Source organism: Parus major, chromosome 9 (genome assembly GCF_001522545.3).
Source record: "Parus major isolate Abel chromosome 9, Parus_major1.1, whole genome shotgun sequence".
Lineage (NCBI taxonomy): Eukaryota > Metazoa > Chordata > Aves > Passeriformes > Paridae > Parus > Parus major.
Window position 1 is genome coordinate 8,931,860 of NC_031778.1, and position 19,354 is coordinate 8,951,213.

General features: G+C 39.7%; 1 protein-coding gene across 4 annotated transcripts in view; it reads left to right on the forward strand.

Moving 5' to 3' along the window:
- NYAP2 (neuronal tyrosine-phosphorylated phosphoinositide-3-kinase adaptor 2) overlaps window positions 1-6,138 on the forward strand; it is a 138,318-nt gene extending 132,180 nt beyond the window's left edge. For all 4 annotated transcript variants that reach the window (XM_015638146.2, XM_033516734.1, XM_015638143.1 and 1 more), the window contains one exon: window positions 2,117-6,138. In XM_015638146.2, the coding sequence (XP_015493632.1) occupies window positions 2,117-2,344 (228 nt within the window). In that variant the 3' untranslated portion in view covers window positions 2,345-6,138. The remainder of the gene's footprint in view (window positions 1-2,116) is intronic.
- Window positions 6,139-19,354: the final 13,216 nt, after the last annotated feature.

Sequence of the window (19,354 nt, forward strand, 5' to 3'; positions counted from 1 at the left end):
GTGCGGTGCTTGTGACACTTGGTGGCTGGAGCACACCGCGTGCTGTGGGGAGTGGCACTGGCACACGCTCTGCCTGACGTGATGGGCTAGAACAGAGCAGGTATTTCCCGGTGCCTACAAGAGGAAATCCATGCTCAAGCGCCGTTGTCAAGCCCGGCGCAGAAGCCGCTGTGCTGGTGAATATTTGTGTAATGAATTGTGTGCAGATTGTGTCCCTGTCCTTCCCCATGGAGGAGGACCCAGCCAAGCTGAAGACACTGCTGTGTAAGTACTGACCCACCACTGTGGCAGGAAATCTGGGTCAGGCAGAGCCTCTCCAGTGATCCAGTGAGTGGAGTGAAGCTGAGGGGAGGGAGGGGAGCATCTCCAGTCCAGACAAGGAGTTTTGGATTGAGCCTGGGCACCCAAAGACAAAAAGTCTCATGGCCATGGCAGATGCTATGCCTCGTGACAACCTGCACCACACTAAACATTAGGTCATGCCTGAAATGAAAGATAAGTATTCAAAAGCAGGCACAGCAGAATTCCTGGAGAAATGGCTCAGCCATTCAGGAGGACACATTGCAGATAAGTTACCTGTGTAATCCAAAATTCATAAGAACATTCAAGAACAAAATTCATGTTATGGTGTAAATTGTTTTACTCAAAATACTATCTAGTATATAAGGTAAGCATAGTTTTGTGATAAAATTCTTTTATTCTGTTTTGCCCCCCCCCCTTTTTTTTTAATAAAAAAATACCAACATTTCTATATTCTATTAATTTTTCTGTTTGGGTACAAAATTTTTTATTACTTTGTCTGGTAGGCTTTCTTAAATTTATTCCTTTTGCTTTGTTTTCTGCTATGAATCTGAACATTTGCTTAATCTATTATCAATAGTGCTAAATATGCTTCAAGTTGAACACAAAAACTACTGAGATCCAAGGAAGGTTCTATAGGGGATTCTAGGCAAACCAAGCCCCACTTCTAGGGACTTAGTGAATGCTCATGCTTGGCATTCTAAGACTAGTGAATGAAAGGCATATGCATTATTAAATGTATTCAAATACCATTAATAATAAAGATACATTTCCTTTGTGAACCTCAAATTCTGCCAAAGTATTGCTGTACATGTTCATTTTCATGACAAGAGCAGCTATGTACCTGGACAGCCCCTGTGAATGTATCATGTGTATTTACTTACACACAAAGCCTTAACTCTTAGGAAATAAATGTGGGGACACTCAAGACATCACTTCAAATTTGCAAAGTGTTGAGAGGAAGTTTCCTGAGCTGCAGGTATTCGGTGATATCCAAAACCAATGAGCCCTTTCAGAAGAGTTTACTATTAGTGATTTATTTTCCAGTCTAAAGCCTCTGAAGACACATTTTAAGTTGTGAACTCCCTATTGAACTCAAATGAAGTGACATTCTCAGCTTCAGAGGGGCTGTGACATGTACTTACAGCTAAACATATGTTACTTCCCCTTTTGGATCAGGATCACACTCTCCAGTATTCCACACACATGAAAACGGGGAGTTTCTTAACTCTTGGTGCCTTCCAGTTAAGGAAATATCACAGAGTAGGACAGGTTAATCCATATAATTCACATGGAATTCATTAAATCATTTTAAAAAAAGTAATGGTTATATTTAGCTTAATACTCAGAACTGTTAACACCCTGCTTTTAATGTGAGAAATTGAATTTGGAAAGAAATATAAAACACAGGTTTCAGTGTGTAGAATTTTTTATTTCCACAACTTAAGGATATTGTTAAGATCCATGTGCCTTTTTAAGATCTATTCTATCATTCAAATTCTAACCAGTGCTAGATAGCCAAAATCATTTATCTTTATTAGATTTTAGTGCTCTGGAGAAGTTAAAACAGGGATCTTCTATTACCCTTTTTTGTTTTTCTTCAAGAAGTAGTTAGAAGTAAAGACTAACTATGTTTCTGTTGTTGCCATTGAGATATTTGTTCATAAAATTAGAGTGTTTCAAATAAGAGTAAGCTAACTTTGCAAAGAAAAATCATATTTAATCTATGACCAAGACAGTTATTTCTATGTTTTTTTCCTCTTTCCCCCATTCCCTCCCCCTCTTCTTTTCTTCCTCCATCCACCTCCCCCAATAGGTGACGTGCATGCAGTGGTTGCAAGGGGACCATACAATGCTGGACATGATTGAGAAAAAGCGTTGCCTCTGCAAAGAGATCAAAGCTCGACAGAAATCAGAGAAAGGACTCTGCAAACAGGACAGCATGCCTATTTTGCCAAGCTGGAAAAAGAATGCTGGGACCAAGAAATACAGCCCTCCTCCTTATTCCAAACAACAAACTGTTTTTTGGGACACTGCGATTTGACAGGCCTGTGGAGGATGTCCTCTCCACCGTGTGGCACCAAGGACAGGTAGCCATCCTTCTTCAAAAGGCAAAGGCTCTAACCTCAGACTTACCTACAGGTGGTGAACTTCCTAGGAAAAAACCCATTGGTACAGTGCTCTCCTGTAATCAAGAGAGAGATTTCTGACTGGATTAAGGCATACATATTTATCCAGGATTTTTTTGGATCCAGAAGATATCAAAATGTAAATATTTCACCAATATATTGAAAACACTCAAACGAATACACTGTTTAAATATATAAATATATATATATATATATAAATTAAAAAATTTATGGAGAATTTTACTATATAATGTTACTGTTATACTGTTTTATTACCTATTTTCTATGTTCTATTCTACTGTTCACCCCCACTCCCACCGCCACCATTTTATTTCTCTGACCTGCCTAGATGTGGCCTCTGTACAAAAGCATGTGGTTGTACGTGTTGTTGGAGAGGACAATGTACAAAACAGCTCGGTGCTAGGGCTGTAGAAGATAACTAGAGTCGTACTTGTTAGACGTCCTTAGCTTGGGGGGTGGGATGGACAAAGGAGAGACTTCTGGTGGGAAACAGCAAACCTGCAAGCACTGAAAATACAAGTGCTCAGTGCAGATGCCCAAGTTGCATTTAATGTATTAATTGTTCTGCATCTGTTTTCCCATAATGGTAACCAGATAAATTGTCCTTGGTTTTATATGAACCTGTTACTAAAATGATTTGGCCAAGGAACTAAATTTTCTGCAGCAAAGCCTGCGACAGAATCTCTTCCTTGAAGACGTTCCTTTGACTAGCAGAGACCATGGTTCACTGTGACTAAGCATTGTGCAGCCCTTGGCGGAGAGAGCCGGTCGCTCAGCGGGTTGAGGCAGTGCCACTGCAGCCGCCGTCCCTGTCCACATTTACCGACGGTCCAGAAAACAAAGGCGACAAAATGTTTACATGTTTATTATTTTTAAACCCTGCAGCACATCCTTACTTACGCTGTGTCAGATTTCCTCGTGTTGTTTCTCTGGGCTGGATTTCAGAGCCCTTGAAAGGCTGTTGGGAAATCCCTCTCGATTTCATGCGGTTTTGAAGCAGAAGCCCATGTAACGTGTTCTCCCGGCTATGCCGTTTCTTCTTCCTGGCTGCTTCTGGAATTGGCTTGCAATCCTGTATTATATTACACCCATTTTAACAGAATATTATGTCATGACCAAAGAATTATGACCTCCTGGTTTTAACGGGAGAAAGAGATGGCTTATGCTGATTATGAGGGTGAAATCTGTGCGGTGAAGTATCTTCCAAAAGGATCTGTTGAGGACGAGGGAAACTTGTACTGCAGTGGAGTAGGGGGGGAAAAAGATCTATGGCATATATTTTGTATATTAAAATTTCTATCTATGTGTCTAAAGTTTGGTAGTACAAAATTCCCTCTTTAAAACAATCATTTTAACGTTATATTCGCCAAGAAGAAAAGGTGTGTTGTTTGAAACTTCTTGTTATATTGGCTTTTCTTTAAAATTGTATTGACAGCATTGCCACAGCTGCAATTGCTGATCAAAAAAGACCAAAAATAACAAATTTTAGAAGGCTTTTGTAATCTATATTGCTAAAGTTTGAGTTTCAGTAATGTTTTATCAGTAGTAGTTTCTTTTCAGCCTCTGAAATAAAGTTTTTAAATATTTTATAACTAATTAACTAATGTATATTTTGATGTCCAAACTGAGATTTCTGTAAAAGATGAAGTGTGTGTTTATATGTGTGTATGTATATTAGCATTATCGTATATGTATATATGCATATGTGTACACACATATACATGTATATATGCATGTATCTATATATATCCATAGATGTGTGCATACGTATATCCACATACGTTAAATATTGGTGTGTTATGAATATACAAAGGCTGGAATAGGTACAGAGTTGAAATGCAGATTTGAAGACCCCCTCACAGCCAAAATGACAGAAGACATGAAAAAACCCAGAAGCTGTGAGGGAATCTTTGAACATGTTACATCCAAAAGACACCAACTGTTTATTCTGCTTATTCTCTTTTTTTCAAAGAAAGAAAATGGCAGAAGAAAAATTCCAGAGATCTCACAAAGCTCCAGAATCTGCTAGAAAGAAGACAACTTGTTGGTCATGAGAAATCTGTTGAGATAACAGATTCATAATTCAGCAAGTGTTCATGCTTTTTCTTCCTTGTAATGTGGCAAGAGAAGAATTTTCCATATCCATGTGTGAAATAGTTAGCTCAGCCCTTTCCCCCAACTGCACAAAGTCACTGGTGACAAAATTCAAGCCGGCTTTCACTCAGCTCTGCCAGTCCTTGTCCCCACTGGTTTCCTCCTGGAGCAGCTCCTTTAAAGCTGGGCTGCCAGAGCGGCACTGGCAGCGCAGACCCTGGGCACGCCTGCTGGGGGAAGGCGGTGTCAGTGCTTGGTAGTGTTTGTTCATATCATGTCCTTTCCATATCAAGATGTAATCGGAATAATGATCAGGGAATTGAAGCATTCTTGTCCTAAGCTCACTTGCTTGTACACTTAGCCTACTGCAAACTCCTTGTTTCGCTCTTATTGCTCAACACTGTTTATGTTGTCCTTCCTGAATAACTGCCCACGTGCTTCCAGACCTCCATTGTATCCCATGGAAACAATGGCTTTTTGTTTTAAAGTGCGACAACATGAAAAAGTAAAATATAACTTAGCACTTACCTTCAAAGCACTTTAGAAATGTGAAGTGAACCTCATGCTTGTGAGAGCCGTTTTACTGCGGAGGGACGTGAGGCTCAGATGGAGTAGTTTCCAAAGGTCAGGGACAGAGGCAGAGCAGGACCCAGGCTCTGCCCTCTCCCGTGGCTGCTGGCCCACCCCATGGCTCGAGTAAAAGGCACATCGTCCTGCCGAGACCTGCCACCACAATGCTGTCAAACGTTTCCTACTTCACCTCTTGTCTCAGCAGCTTCTGTGTCACAGGGTGAATGACAGTGCTTAGTTACACACGGTCATTAAAGCTGTAGTCTGTATAAATATGCAATCTGTATATACATACAGATCACATATATACACACACTTATGGAGACTGTATATATGAAATTGTTTGGTATGCACTTATTTTGCTTTAAACTCCTGAAGTTAAACATTATAGTGTAGCAATTTGTGTAAGGTGCACTGTGATTTCAAGAAAGCACAGTAAAGTCACAGGTCTTGTTATTCTTGCACTAAAAATGTGTTTACGTATATTAGCCAACGTATGTCTACTTTATCTCTCCTTTTGACAAATTAAAGCAGATGGTATAAAATAGTATGGGATTTTTTTGGTTTGGGTTGTTTATTTTTAAGTGGACAATGGCACTATGTTTTTAAATGACAGGGTTTTTAAATAAAATGAAATCATTCTGTGTTCATTCCAATGTAATACATTTACCAATATCTTGAAACTGAATGTCATGTTGCTTTTTTTTTATATATCATTAGAAATTGTCAGGTATGTGCCTGAGATTGTGTAGGACTAAGGAGTAGCTAGAGGCTAACTGTAATCATATATTATTAGCCGTTTCTATATACACAGTATAAATACATATTAATTTTCTTTTCATTTTTGTACGTGATTTTTTTAGGTAAGATGTAATTAAATGTACTTTGATACTTCTGAAGTAATAAGATGTTGTTTGAAGATCAATTCTGCTTTCTTTAGTGCATTGACAATATTTTACAATAATTTAGTGCTTATTTATTTGTGCTCCGGTGTAATTATAATAAAAAGCAATAGTTTAAAATATTTGGCTGTTCATTTTCATTTGATAGTTTAAGTTTAGAGACAGGTTATTCGCTAGGGATTAGCCAGAGATTCCTGGGAAGAAAAGTCAAGTCATAGATGTATATTTATAGCATTCCCTAGGCACATTTTTAATCTTACCATTTGTTGGAGGAAATGAATTAATTGCTTTAATAGGTTAGTATTTGCAAGTCATGCCTCATTGCATCTAATGCCATGAGTGCCATCCTCAACTAAATCCTTAGAATAAGATTTCTCTGAAGAGCAGATAAATTTTTGTCTAAGCACCTTTCACAGTTTGGGATGGCAGATGCTCACTTCAAAGATACCCCTTTCAAAGATCTGTATTTGCAGAATATCTCCAAATGGGAGAGGGACCTATCATACTCTCCATAAAGCTCTAAAAAATCTGCTCAAAAGTAAGTATAATCTTCCTGTTTCCAGACAAAAGCTTTAGTCCCATTAGGATGTAAAACTCAGCCCTTGAGAGGAATTCCACAACTTTTTTAAGAAGACATCCTCCCTAATATTTTTAGGAAGGCATTTTTTACTTTAAAAAGGTTTCCAAGGACAAGTAAGCAAGTAGTTAATAAAGAACCCAGTAAGAAACAGTTATGCTCTTGCTGTGGCACTGAGACCGTATTTCTCTCCTTTCATAAAAAAAAGCTGCCTCTAGTATGCAAAAAAGGTCTTATACTTGTCTGTACAGATCTGCATGCAGAAGTGCACAGGGGGAGGAAGGGTTTTGCTTGTCTTCAGCAGGAGCTGCTTCTGGGAGAGGTTGCAAATGATCCAGAAGGGACTTTCCAAGTGCTTCCCTGTACCAAGGGCCACCTGCTTTCCCCAAGGCACAGCCTCTCTCCTCAGCAGCAATCCCATTGACAGGACCCACACATAGGATGAAGAACTTTGCTACCTCTTCATGCTCCTCTTCCTCTCCCTAACCCCTGACACAATTTCCAGAGAGACTCATCCTCTGAATCAAAGTCTAGTCTTTTTCTCACAGGCTCTATGTTTTGCATGAAGACCCCATAAGGATGACTAGAAATTAGCGCTGTTTTACAAGGATTTCTCCAGGCCTAAAGGAGGAAAAGAGATTTTGTCAGTTTGTCAGATTCATGTCTGTGCTCTTCAGTGATACAGTTCACAAAGTCCTGTGTCCTAGCTTGTATCTAAGGGCTTGCCATGGTGACTTCCCACATTCACCTTCCTCGACATGACATGCCTGACCGCTTCTGGACACAGCAGCACCTGAACAAACAAGGAATGAAATGGAAACATTGCCAAATGCATCAAGGAGCATAAATATGGGGCAAATTCAAACCTTTTCCTATTTGAAATATGTGTATTCTCCTCCTTTGCCACTGCAGAAACACTTTTTATATACCATTGTTTTTTAAAGAGAAGAGGTTTAAATTAAAAGGAGACAAGTCCATAAAAAGAAACAGTTGAGTTTTACACTTGTATTTTCTCTAAATTTATTTAGAAGTGGAAAGGTGCCTGCAGTGTTCTATCTTGGGTCTCTGCTCCTTTTGCATTTTGAAAGCCATCACAATACCACTGGCTGGAGTTGCTGCTGTTTCTCCCCCGCAGTCACTCGGAGTGACCTCAGCTGGTGCCAGAGTGGCTGAGAAGCAATTAAAGCACAGAGGGGCTTGTCTTGCTTTGGAACAAGTAACCTGCCCTGAGCCCAGCAGGGAAGTCAGGCAGCCCTTAGAGGGAAGATGGGCCAACATCTCTCAGATCTATGGCCAGCATTCACAGAGCTGGCAAGGGAACTGCAGGAAACCAAATAAAATTTACAAAAACAAAAGACAACTGAAAAGAAACACTGCTCAAAGGCAAAACTTGAACACGTTTGGCATTTATTTCTAAACCCGTCAACATCTCTTTTATGGTGCTTTTTCTTTTCCTTTAAAACAAGGTTACGCATGTGTCACCTTTTAATTGAGATTTTTGGCACCAGGGTGGGTGGTGGTTTCAGCGTTATACCTGTGGTATATTTTCATGGGTTTTTGTCTCCTTCTCTCTATCTCAATCCTTTCTTTCATGATGTTCTTTGGAAATATATTTGTAGGTACAAGAGTTCCCATCATCTTTTTTTTCCCATTAATGTTCTCTACCTCCCCTGTTCTCAGCTGGCTCTGTGCACTCTTAGCCCTCATGAAAACATACTAGGAGAGCAGGAGGAAGAACCACCATTGATTTCATTTTAGAAAGCAGGATTTATCAATGCTGTTCTTGGTTTATGCACAGCAGGTTTCACAGAGGGCTGGAGAAAGAGGAAAGGCTGGGAATGCGGCAGGAAACACTGAGTTTCAGCCGCGGGCACAAGGGTGTCCCTGCGGCCAGGCACAGTGACCCTGCAGGGAGCAGCAGGGCTCCTTTCCCTCGCACGAGTGACAGCGGGCAGGAGGAGCCCCGTGTGCCGGGTTCTTGGTGAGCAGTGCGGGAAGCCGGGACAGCCCCCGGAGCGGAGAGGAGCCTGCACTTCCTCAGCAGCCGCTCCTCACTCAATGTTTCGCTCCTGCTCTCCATGACCTTATACTTTCTGTGGACGTTAACACCTCTGCAAAGTGGGTGTTAAATGGTGGTGTTAGTGTCTGTAGCGTGGTTTTACATCCACTTGAGAAGTGTAAATGATTCTACAAGGTGCTGGAAAATACTGGAAAATCAGCTTTCCCCAGGCTCCAGCTGGCTGGGGAAATTCAAATTAACTCCTGTGGAATCCAGCTCCTACCAAAGAGCTCTATTCTTTCCCGAGTTCTTCAGGTTGTTTTTTTTTACTGTTCTTGTAAACACAACAACTGAATGGCTAGCGTGTTTATTTATTAAGTTTAAAGAGGCTAAAATGTCCTTGGCTAAGCAGGCAAAGACATTCACTTTCTGCCTGGCTTTTACGCCCATTTGAGAATTTTGTCACAGTTTCTGCTGAACTATGTGGCCCATCCAAGAAGCCCACACTTGATTTCCCTGGCTCTTACCCTGTGTGTGGGATGTGGTGGCACATGTTGTAGATGGAATAAACTGACAGGATGAGTTATTCCCTGGGCTACGTGTTTCATGACCAGGCACCACCTGAGAGTGTTTATTCATCCTCTGACACTTACAATCCTGTGTCACTTACAATTTCCACACTCATCGTGGGTAAGACTTCTCCCCCATACTTTGGCCATCCATATCCCTGGCCATGGTGACAGAATATCTGTCCTAGCTTCCTTAAAGGTATCTCATTTGGAGGTATGTCCAAATAAGAGGACAAATTTTGAAACTAACTGGGATCCAACCTATTCAGAGTACTCAAGGTTGCAAGCAATGCCATCAGCCTCAATAAAAACCAGACTTCTACTCCTTGTGCAGCAGCAGTCGGCAGGGGGAAACCTGCAGTGCTGCACACAGGGTCAAAGGGTTGAAAATAAAGCACCTGGAAGGGTCATTTAAGCTCACCAAGGCCACTCAATACCCTCTGCAGTGCACCTAGCAGCACTCCCTTGGGTTTGCAGCACCAAAGAAAGGCAGTGGTGACCTTTGAGCGAAAGCCCAGCACCTGATCCCAGCAGCAGCTGGGGAGAGCCCTGGCACTGCCCAGCCCTGTGGGTGCAGGTGTGACCAGGGCATTGCTGTGAGCCCTTGCAAGCAGGTGCTGCACAGACAGTGCTGGAATGATCCTGCCAATGTTTGTGCCATGGATTTACTGCTGTGGACTGACAGAAATTGTGAATTTCACCAGTTATCATGAGTTTTTCCTTGTACTTTTGCTGCTGTTTCATTTATCCTGGGAAGCTCCTCTCGTTTCATCACTTATGCCTATTTTTGTAGATACAGACAAGTACAAATCTCCAGTACACTGTCTGAATTAATACTCTGAATCTGTGGCTGAGAGAAATGCTGAAAGGCCTTCATAACAGCAGGGTTTGAAATGAACTAAGTAACATGTCTGATTCTTATTTTTATTTTTGCCAAAAGTTTCATATTCCTTTTTTTTTCCATCTGTTTCAGGAATTCAAGCACAAATAATCCTTTTGAAATTTGGTACCAAAAGAAATTTCAAATTCTGACAAATTTTAATCCAATAGAAAAGCAAATTTGAGTTCATGCTTTCTTTACTTCCATAAGAAAGCTTTCTTACTATCTATTTAATTTCCACAGACATACTATTGCTTATGTTAACAATGTTCTACAGCACATAAATCACCTTTCTGTCTTTCTCTCTCTGAGGAAGAAAGAATACATAGCGCTTTTCACTCAGCTTTTTCTTTCTCAGTATGTCCACAAGATAAATGAGAGCTCTGCCAAGTGAGGTTAGTGGGTTTAAGGAAAGGAAAGATTGTTTAGTGTCTCAGCGTGGTGAAATATGGCACTTAATGTACATATTCTGCTAGTTCAAGGCACGTTTTAGGAAAGTTTCATACTGTTTCCATGACAAATTAATAGGAAATTGGACAAAATGCTGACTTTGGATTTTTTCTTGTGGAAAAGTGCTCTCTGTCCTTCAAACTTTATCTTGACTGAAGAGCATTTGATAACACAGCCAGAAAGAATAATTAATGGTACATTTACTGCTGTTCTAGCATAGACAAATACACTCTTATTTTTACTCTGGACCAAAAATATTTCATACACCTTTGATTTATCTTTGGGTAGACTGTTAGTGGCTGTTTGATACCGTCAAAGGTAAATCAAAGCCTTAATGAAAGATTGGTGTCAACTTATCCCACTGTTTCAGTGAACATTTCAAAATGTTGAAGACCTCAACCTTCAGTACTCTCTTACCTCTTCTCTCCATTCTAGAATTCAATCCCATTTTCTACAATGTGCACCTTATAGATGCTCTCCACATTCCTGCACAGTTTGCTGTGCATCTTTTGTGTTGGGTTTTGGAGTTGTAAGTCTTGTTATATGCTTTTATTCTCCTGACACTCTCCCATAATCCCTTGAAATAAGGGATAAATTATTTTTCCATGACAAGGAATCACACATCTATTTATGTATGTATGTACCTCTTAAAACCAAAACGGGCACCTGATTCCAAGTGATCCTATAGAAGAACAAGAAAACAGGGTCATGTGTCTTTTTGGTATTCAGGGCCTTTGCATTAAGAAAGTCTTATGTTATGACTGCTCCAGTTTGGAATCTCAATTTGAAGATGCCATTTACTTTGCCAGAGATTTTGGCAGTTATTTACTTACTTAAGTAACTGTGAGTAACTTTCCTCTAGAGAGTTCAAGAAATGACATTACATGCTCCCACAGAATTCAAACAGCAGTATATGCTTTAGCTTAACAAATTATTATTGTTTTTTAAAAAAATAGTTTTCAATGTCACAGTTGTCAAGTGCTATTTGATGGATGTAATTCTGCAATGGAATGTGAAACCTTAAGATACGGTCTTCTTTTAAAAACTCTTCTGAGGGGCATTATGCTCTAGTGTAACTAATTAGTGCTTTAAATATTCTTTCCTATCAGTTCAGTCTTTATCTATCTCTGTGCTGCCTTGTTCCCCAATATCAACTTCTCATTGAAATCGATTGTTCCTGGTCTTTTCAACCGTTGATCTTTCATGGCTGAACACTTTAAAATAACAATATTGATTTTTCTTACATTATAGCCCTCCTCATAAGTCCTAACTAGAGATTGTCACTGTGGCCTAAGAACATGTGGGGACACTTAGCAGTTCTGAATTTAGAATGAAAAAGGTATTAGTGCAGTATTCATCCAAGCATGGATCTTAAAAACAGTCAGTCTGAGGATCCTATCTTAAAACTATGCTTTGGTTTATTTCTCTTTTAAAATTGGTGAAAATATTTATTCCCAAATGTGAAATAGTGTGACACAGACCCTAGATTGTGCTAACTGTGGGGAATTGATTCCATCTCTTGGACCTCTGGTGGCCCAGAGCACTCACTATGTGCTTGGAGGTGACTTTCAGGCTGGTATTCTCTGTTGGCTGTGCAGGGAAGGATGTTGACATCTTTCTGGTCTGGCAGGATTTGCAGCAGCGTGGCAAATTGTGGTCTCATATTACTGCAACACTCAGGCCTGGCTTTGGGGAAAATATTAATTGGATCACTTTCCATTTTCACAGGAGAAAGAGGAACAAAGTTCTTTGCATATTATAAGTGGTAGGACATATCAGGAAGATAAATGCAAACAACAGGAAGTACAGTTGATTAGAAAATTTGAAACGGAAGTATTTTTTTCTAGAGACTTTTGTTTTAACAGAAAAAGATGTTAAAATTCTTTTTTTGTTTAAAAATATGAAGCAATTTTTGACTGTTGTGTATCTTAAGATTAATATTGCAAATAGGATGGATTTTTTTTTTCCATTTTGAAATGGATTTTAACATTAAGCAGGTTTTTCATATTAATAAAAACTCAAGAAAAAATCACCATTTTTGGTGCTGCTACTCAAGTTTAGAACCTCGGAGTAGGAAAGACTAGAAACCTTGTTTCTTTTGGAAATGAGTTGCAAAATGATTACATGATCCACAAAATAAAAAAAATCTGACAGGAATTTGAAGCAGCAGAGCATAACACACTGACACATAAACACCAGGACAGTGGCCACAGTGTGGTCTTTCAGAAGAGCTGGCTGTGGGCATAGTGTCAAAGGACAACATGAATATCAAGAAAACCCTAAAGCAAGCCCTCAGATTCATGAGAAGTGGTTGTCTCTGTGACCACACAAAATTATGTGACTAAAAACTGAGGCAGAAAAAAATGCTGTGTGTCATGGTCTGCTCAGTAAGACAGAAATTATTTTTCTGCAAAAGAAAGCTCTGTTGCTTTGGACTTTGCTGGTGTTCCGAGCTGCTACCTGCACCCCAGCCTGCTCTGCTTTTACTCATCATATCATTGGAAACTTAATAGTTGAACTGATTAACAGGAATATTTAGAAAAGGACAAAATCAGAAGGAAGAAAAGCTGATGCAGCAATTTGAACCACCATAGAAGAGAGAAGACATGACACTGAAAAGTTTGTAGTCTGACCCAAAAAATGAAATAATGAACAGACTGAATATGCTTTAGTGGAGGAAGTCAAACTAGAAGGGAGAAGATAAACATTTACCACTGCTGTATTTAATGGAGTTAAACCCAGGAAAACAGCCCAAGATGCTGTTAAAATTTAAGGCTGACCTAAGGATATTCAGAATAATTAGTAAAAAAATAAACCCAGTAGGGATGAACTAAGTGGGAAAGAATTTTCAGGTGTTTTAGCCCCTCCATCACCCATATTGAGGCATGGCCCTCATGAAACTGTCAAGATTGATACTGTGTGTGATATTGTGGAGTCAAGATATGGTTTGGATACAGATATTTTTACTCAGAAAACAATGTAGAGTTTTGGGGAAGTTTTTTCTGGTTTTGAAAACTTGGTCCATTATTGTCAGTGCAAACACGGTGCAGGGGATGGCTGCACAAAGGCAATGCTGTTAATGCATAGCATGAGACATGATCTCTGGATCTTGGATCCCAGACAGGGATATCTTGCATAAGATGTTCCTCACGATCTTTGGAGAGCTGGAAATGGTCATGGGAGATGTCAGGTTGTGACTCAGCTGCTCAGATTGTTGCTGTAAGGTTGTGCTGTGGTTTAGTGGATGTGTGCAAGGCACTGTCAGACACCTCCCTCATGGGCCCACATCGGAGAGCAGAGGCCTTGGCGGTGGTCACTGGGGACATGCGGCCCACAGGCCGAGCACCAAACACCACTGAGAAAACATCATCATCAAGGCTTAGCTCTGTGAGAGAGTTCCTTTGTGCTTCAGGGGATACTTCTTAGCATCATCTGGGAAAGTCTTTAAACCTTTTTCCTGACACTTGTTGTCCAAGCTAACAAAATACCATGGAATACAAACATCAGTTGCAGGAGAGGCCTCGTGAGTTTGGCCTGTATTTTCTGCTGACTGTGTAATTCTCTGGCCTTTGAAAAGGGGTGAACTTTGAAAAGGGGTGAACTTCTAATTGGTTTTTGTTGTTTGTTTTTTTTAAAATTTAAACATTATGCAGTGTGGCAAGGCCTTTGGTCTCGAGCAGGGCTCCTGGTGAGATTGATTTTGGGCGGGTTACTGAGGTAGGCCTGGAAACAACTGTTGGCCCCAGGCTGCCACCATCAACTCAAACTCCCTTGTCACTTGTGGCAGCAACAGCAGCAGAGGAGCCTGGTGTGACAGGGAGCTGAGGCAGGCAGGCTGCTGCAGGCATGGAGCCAGAGGACCTGTGTGTACATTGAAGCTGGACCAGGGTGGCCACAAAATTCTGGGGTGCTTTGCTGCTGGTGGGCAGATGCTCATGAAGGTTTCCACAGTAATCTCTGAAATAGCCTGGATTTAATTTTTTTGTGTCAGGCTGCTTGCTTCTGCAAGGAACAGTTTATGGTGAAGTTTTGTGTTTACAGAGAACTGTTAGGCTGCCCTTTAAAGTGTTTAAATAATATTGTATCAACACGGTGCAGACTGATATGTATCTTAGCAACTGTGTCAAGTTCACGATGGGCTAAAAATCCAAATGGGAATCAAACAATCTGGAGCCTTAGAGCTTAGAAAACTGAGAATAATGAGAAAATTACAAGGTTATTTTGAGCCCAACCAAGGCATCCCTTCAGCTTCACACCGTGCTAATTGTAGGTTAACAAGTACCTTAAAACTACAATTAAAATGCAAGATACACACAAGTATCTCCAAAAATTATAATGAAACAAATTCTGTTTCAAGGCAAGAAAAAAAATTTGAAATAACAGAAGTACAATTGAAGTTTTAAAGGAGTTAAGTCTTTAAAAAAGCAAAATACTCCTGGTTTTATTTACATTTTACATATCCATTGTAAAGTCTGGAAAACTCTGTACTTGAATACCAGGTAGAATGCTGTATGTTTACCCCAAGTGTATGTGAGCAAGAATAGGGGTGCAGTTCCTGCTGTAAACATGAGCAAATACTCATCACCCACTGTTCTGTTGCAAAAAGTCATGCAGAAACCAGCACCACATGGAGTTTACAGGCCTCTGGGTCTGAGACAGGTTAAGTGCATCATAAACTGTCCCTGATCTAGCAACAGAAACTTGGCATCACATTCCAATGACCTACATTCATGGCCACCCTATTTATTGTGTGACTATCTCAAATCATTCCTGAACATACTGTGTGAGCAATTCTTTTTCACTTGAACAGGCTGAATTGGTCCTATTTGCAGTACCTGAGCTGGGTCTGCAATGCAACACCTCTTACCCTAGAGAATTTAATTTCCTCCACAAAGCACATTTCAGCTTCAAAAATCATGCAAGAGTAGTTTAAATTTTCCAGGTATATTTTGATACAGAGATCTATGGCTTGATGGTTTGTATGAAACTGGTATTTAAAGGCACTGTTGGTTAAGCCTTTCAAGTACCATGAGGATCATTATAGCTGTGAGAGTTTCTAGTTTTCAGCACTTTAACTCACTCCTCTCTGCCAGAATTCTTACAAGGCAGCACTGGACTTCTGTTAGTCTTTTTCCTCTCCAAAAACAGATCTAAGACAGAATGAAGGAATACTAATGTCCCAAACCAAAACTGACACAAAGCTTGTTTTAGTGTTAATGGTTATGGCCTTGTAGTTCTTGGATGTGCTGGACAAATCACTGCAGTAAATACCAGGGAGTCTCAAAAAATAGTCTGGGCCCCTGATGTTCCAGCCAGGTTTTGGGCAGGGATGCGCTGTGTGAGAACAAAGCCTTTGGTTTGGCACATGGAGATTATAGGATCAGTTTGGTAAGATGGAGCAAGAAGGCAGAGTTATTAAATTTAAAAGGATCTTGAACTTGTTTCAGCACGTGATGTGAGGAGGGCACAAGGGGTTTATGGGGTTATGCTGCTTCTTATACCGTGTGAACCTCTGAAGAGTGGAGGTCCCATCTAATCTTAAATTACTTTGTCCTTCCCAGTTCTTGTGTCATGCCTGAGATGTGAGATTTCACTGACTGAATGCTCAGTAACTGAATCTGCCAGCTGATGACTTGAACCTTTCCCAGGAATCACAAGGGACAATCAAAACATCTCTGCATTTTAAGACACTGAGAGCATTTCACTCAGTTTCATGAACTTGAGGGTTTTTTGGCTGTCCCAATGTACTGGGGTATTGGAAGAGGCATTAGAGGTGGGAAAGAAGAGTAACTTCAAAAAAAAGAGGAAACTTACTTTTAAGAGTTATTCCTTTGGAAGAGGTTAGATTTATTAAAAATGTAAAGTATGAAGATCTAAATAGAAAAGCAGTGGAGTGATTTCTCAAGAGCTAATAATCTGTTCCCAGCAAATATTTTAAAATAATTTACTGTGAAATCAATTTTATCAGATGATAAAATCATATGGGTCTCTTCTGTCATGCAAATTCTCTGAAATGAAATGCATTTTTGGGTGAAATAACCTATTTTTCCATGCAAAAAAATATGGTTTTACAGGAAAGAAAATATTTTCCCCTCAGGAAAACTTAGCCTGAAGAGAGAAAATGAAACTGAGAAGCTCTTTTCCTGTGAATATTTAACAGGGAGAGGAAGATGCTGAATACCCTGCAGTATCACTACCATTGAAGCAGCCAGCTAAGGGAGGAAAAATTCTGGGAGCTTGGACTCTCTTTGTCAGCCTAGGTTGTGTTCAGGTCAATTTTATTCCTGTGGAATTCCTAAGATCCATTCAAGTAGACAGCAGGAATAGAAAATTCATTGTTGTTCTTCCAAAACAGTCCCTTTTCTTCCTAGAATTCCCTGTGAATAAAGGAGAAAAATCCACATTTCAAAGTTTCTGGCCCCTTCTGGAAGGAAGAAATCTTTCAAAACTCTATACTCTTTTGAAGGAATGGATATGATTTTCTCTACTGTTCTACTGAAGACATTCACATTCACTGGATTTTTGTCCAACATCCCATGGGCATTTTGGAGCAACACACAGGGAGTGTTTTGTGCTGAGATGAGTATTGTGCCTAGAGCAGGTGAAGCTGTGAGTTTCCAGTGGCCCTGGACACAAGATTGCCAATGTTTCAGGATGAAGGAGGCTGCCTAGAAGGGCCCTAATCTCTAGTGGAACTCCACATTCAGTATTGTATTAAAATCTGACAGCTGACTAGTGAAACTATTTTTGTTAATCATCCCTGGTTTTTTTCTACCTGTTCTCCCCTGCTTGTCTTTCCTCTGGTTTATCATCCCTTGATTTCTGTCACCTTTCTGATTATGTATCACACCCCCTACTTTTCTTTCCGTAGAAATTTTCTTCTTGGAGTTGGAAGGACAAGAAATTTGTTATATTCAGTCCCATTTCCTCTTGATAAGAGTATTTTTAACATTCATGATATCTAAAGATACTGTCAAGAAATAAGAGAAGAAACAAACTAGACAGTGACACCAGCATTCCATCTGGTACAGCAAAAAAATAAAATTAAATGGCACAGCCTGAATGTTTCTGCCAATGATAGTTATAACAACACCACACATCATCTTAATAATAATGCTCCTCTCTCCCTGAATGGCAAGATATTAATATGAATATGTGTGCTTTTCTTTTTATCTAAAATACTTTGATTTAAGGGCCTTGATCCTTTCTGGTCTTTTTGATTTGTTTCCTATTCTGGGATTAACTTTATTGATTCATTGGAATTGATACTTACCTGATACTTTTCAAATAAATAAGAAGTCCCTGGACCTCAAATAACAGCTCAAACTCTGCTTGAGAATTCAGGAAGAATTATGGCACGTACACATTTGTCTAAGTCTGGCTGCTCTTCTGCCCAGCAGCTATGAGTTTGATCTGCCTGCAATTTTAAATGAAAATTTTTGGTGAGTGACTAGAAAATAATGATTTCCCGAGCAGTATTTCTGTTTCAGTAGAGTTTATTGGTACTTTGTAGCAATAACATCAGGAAAAAAAGAAACACATCCATTTCCCTCCAGCTTGTGTGAGAGAAAAAACCCTAACAATCCTTTATTCTGCTTTTAGACACTTTTAGAGAGAGTATTGCAGTTTATGTAGCCCATGATGCACTGAGATGACTTCAGGAGCTTTAAAGAAATACTAATTCTCATTTTGACATTTACATTTGACTGTAGATCACAGCTGTGAAAGGGATTTTGTCTCTTGCTGCTCACTTACAGTATTTGACACATCAGGTACTGTGTAGAACCCAGTTATTCTGTTACAGGAGAATGTATTTGTTTATCTTGCCTAGCCAGTCTCCTTTAGAAAAACTGCTTCTTTAAATGACTGTTCTGCTCCCAGATGTTGTTTAACATTCAGCTTCCCTCCTTGGCTTGAACCGTGTTGCAATGTTCTCATTTGTTTTGAGATTAGCTATGGTTACAATATTTGCCTTCAGCATTTTGAACACTTTGGAGTTAAATAACATTTAAATCCAAGATTAATCATGTTGGGTTTTGCTATTAAATAAAGAGTTCCATCTGCTAAGTTTAAAATTACTTTGGGTTGAGTAGTTTCAAATATTAACAGCAAGGCATTTAAGCTTGAGCTTGCTTAAATTCTATTGTTTGAAATCAAAACCCTTTCACTTCCTTTGTACTTGCTGTCAAATTACAATACAATATTTAGAAGAATGTTTTGTCAAATTTTATTAGTCACAAAGATATAACAAGATGGCATTCTACTTTTTCATTCAGCACCTGGAAAACTTTAATTTAAACCTGCCAAAATACATGATTTTTTTATTCTTCCTGAAATGTTTCAAATGCAAACACTCAAAACCAGCAGAGTGTTGCTGTCCTGTTGGTTTCCACTTTGTCCATGCCTGGTTACTGGACAGTCTGTGCTTGAGTCGTGGGAATTCTGTGCTGATAAAACACTCCTGCACCTTTCTCAATAGCAACACTTGGGCTGATGCTTCAAAACAGAAATTACAATAGGAATGTGGGCTTCCCTGATTTCATGGAGACTTAAGATGTGACTAGATATTGTTCTCATCTCTTATCTCTAGGTTGTGGATAAAGCCACTGAGTTCTACTCTCTGGGAAACACTGAAAGCACATAAGGAGTTACTCTGGAGCTGGTGAGCATCTTTGGGAAGGCAGAACCTGTTGTCATGATTTCTTTATTTTTGAGTGGAAGTCGAATTGGAGGTTCATGTCAAGCAGTTATTTTACATTTTGGAACAATTTTCTCTGAAAAGAGTAAATTCTGCCTCAAGCAAATTTATGTAAATCATGTCTATGTATTTATTGGGAAAGACTTCCCAGTGTTCTTGCAGAAA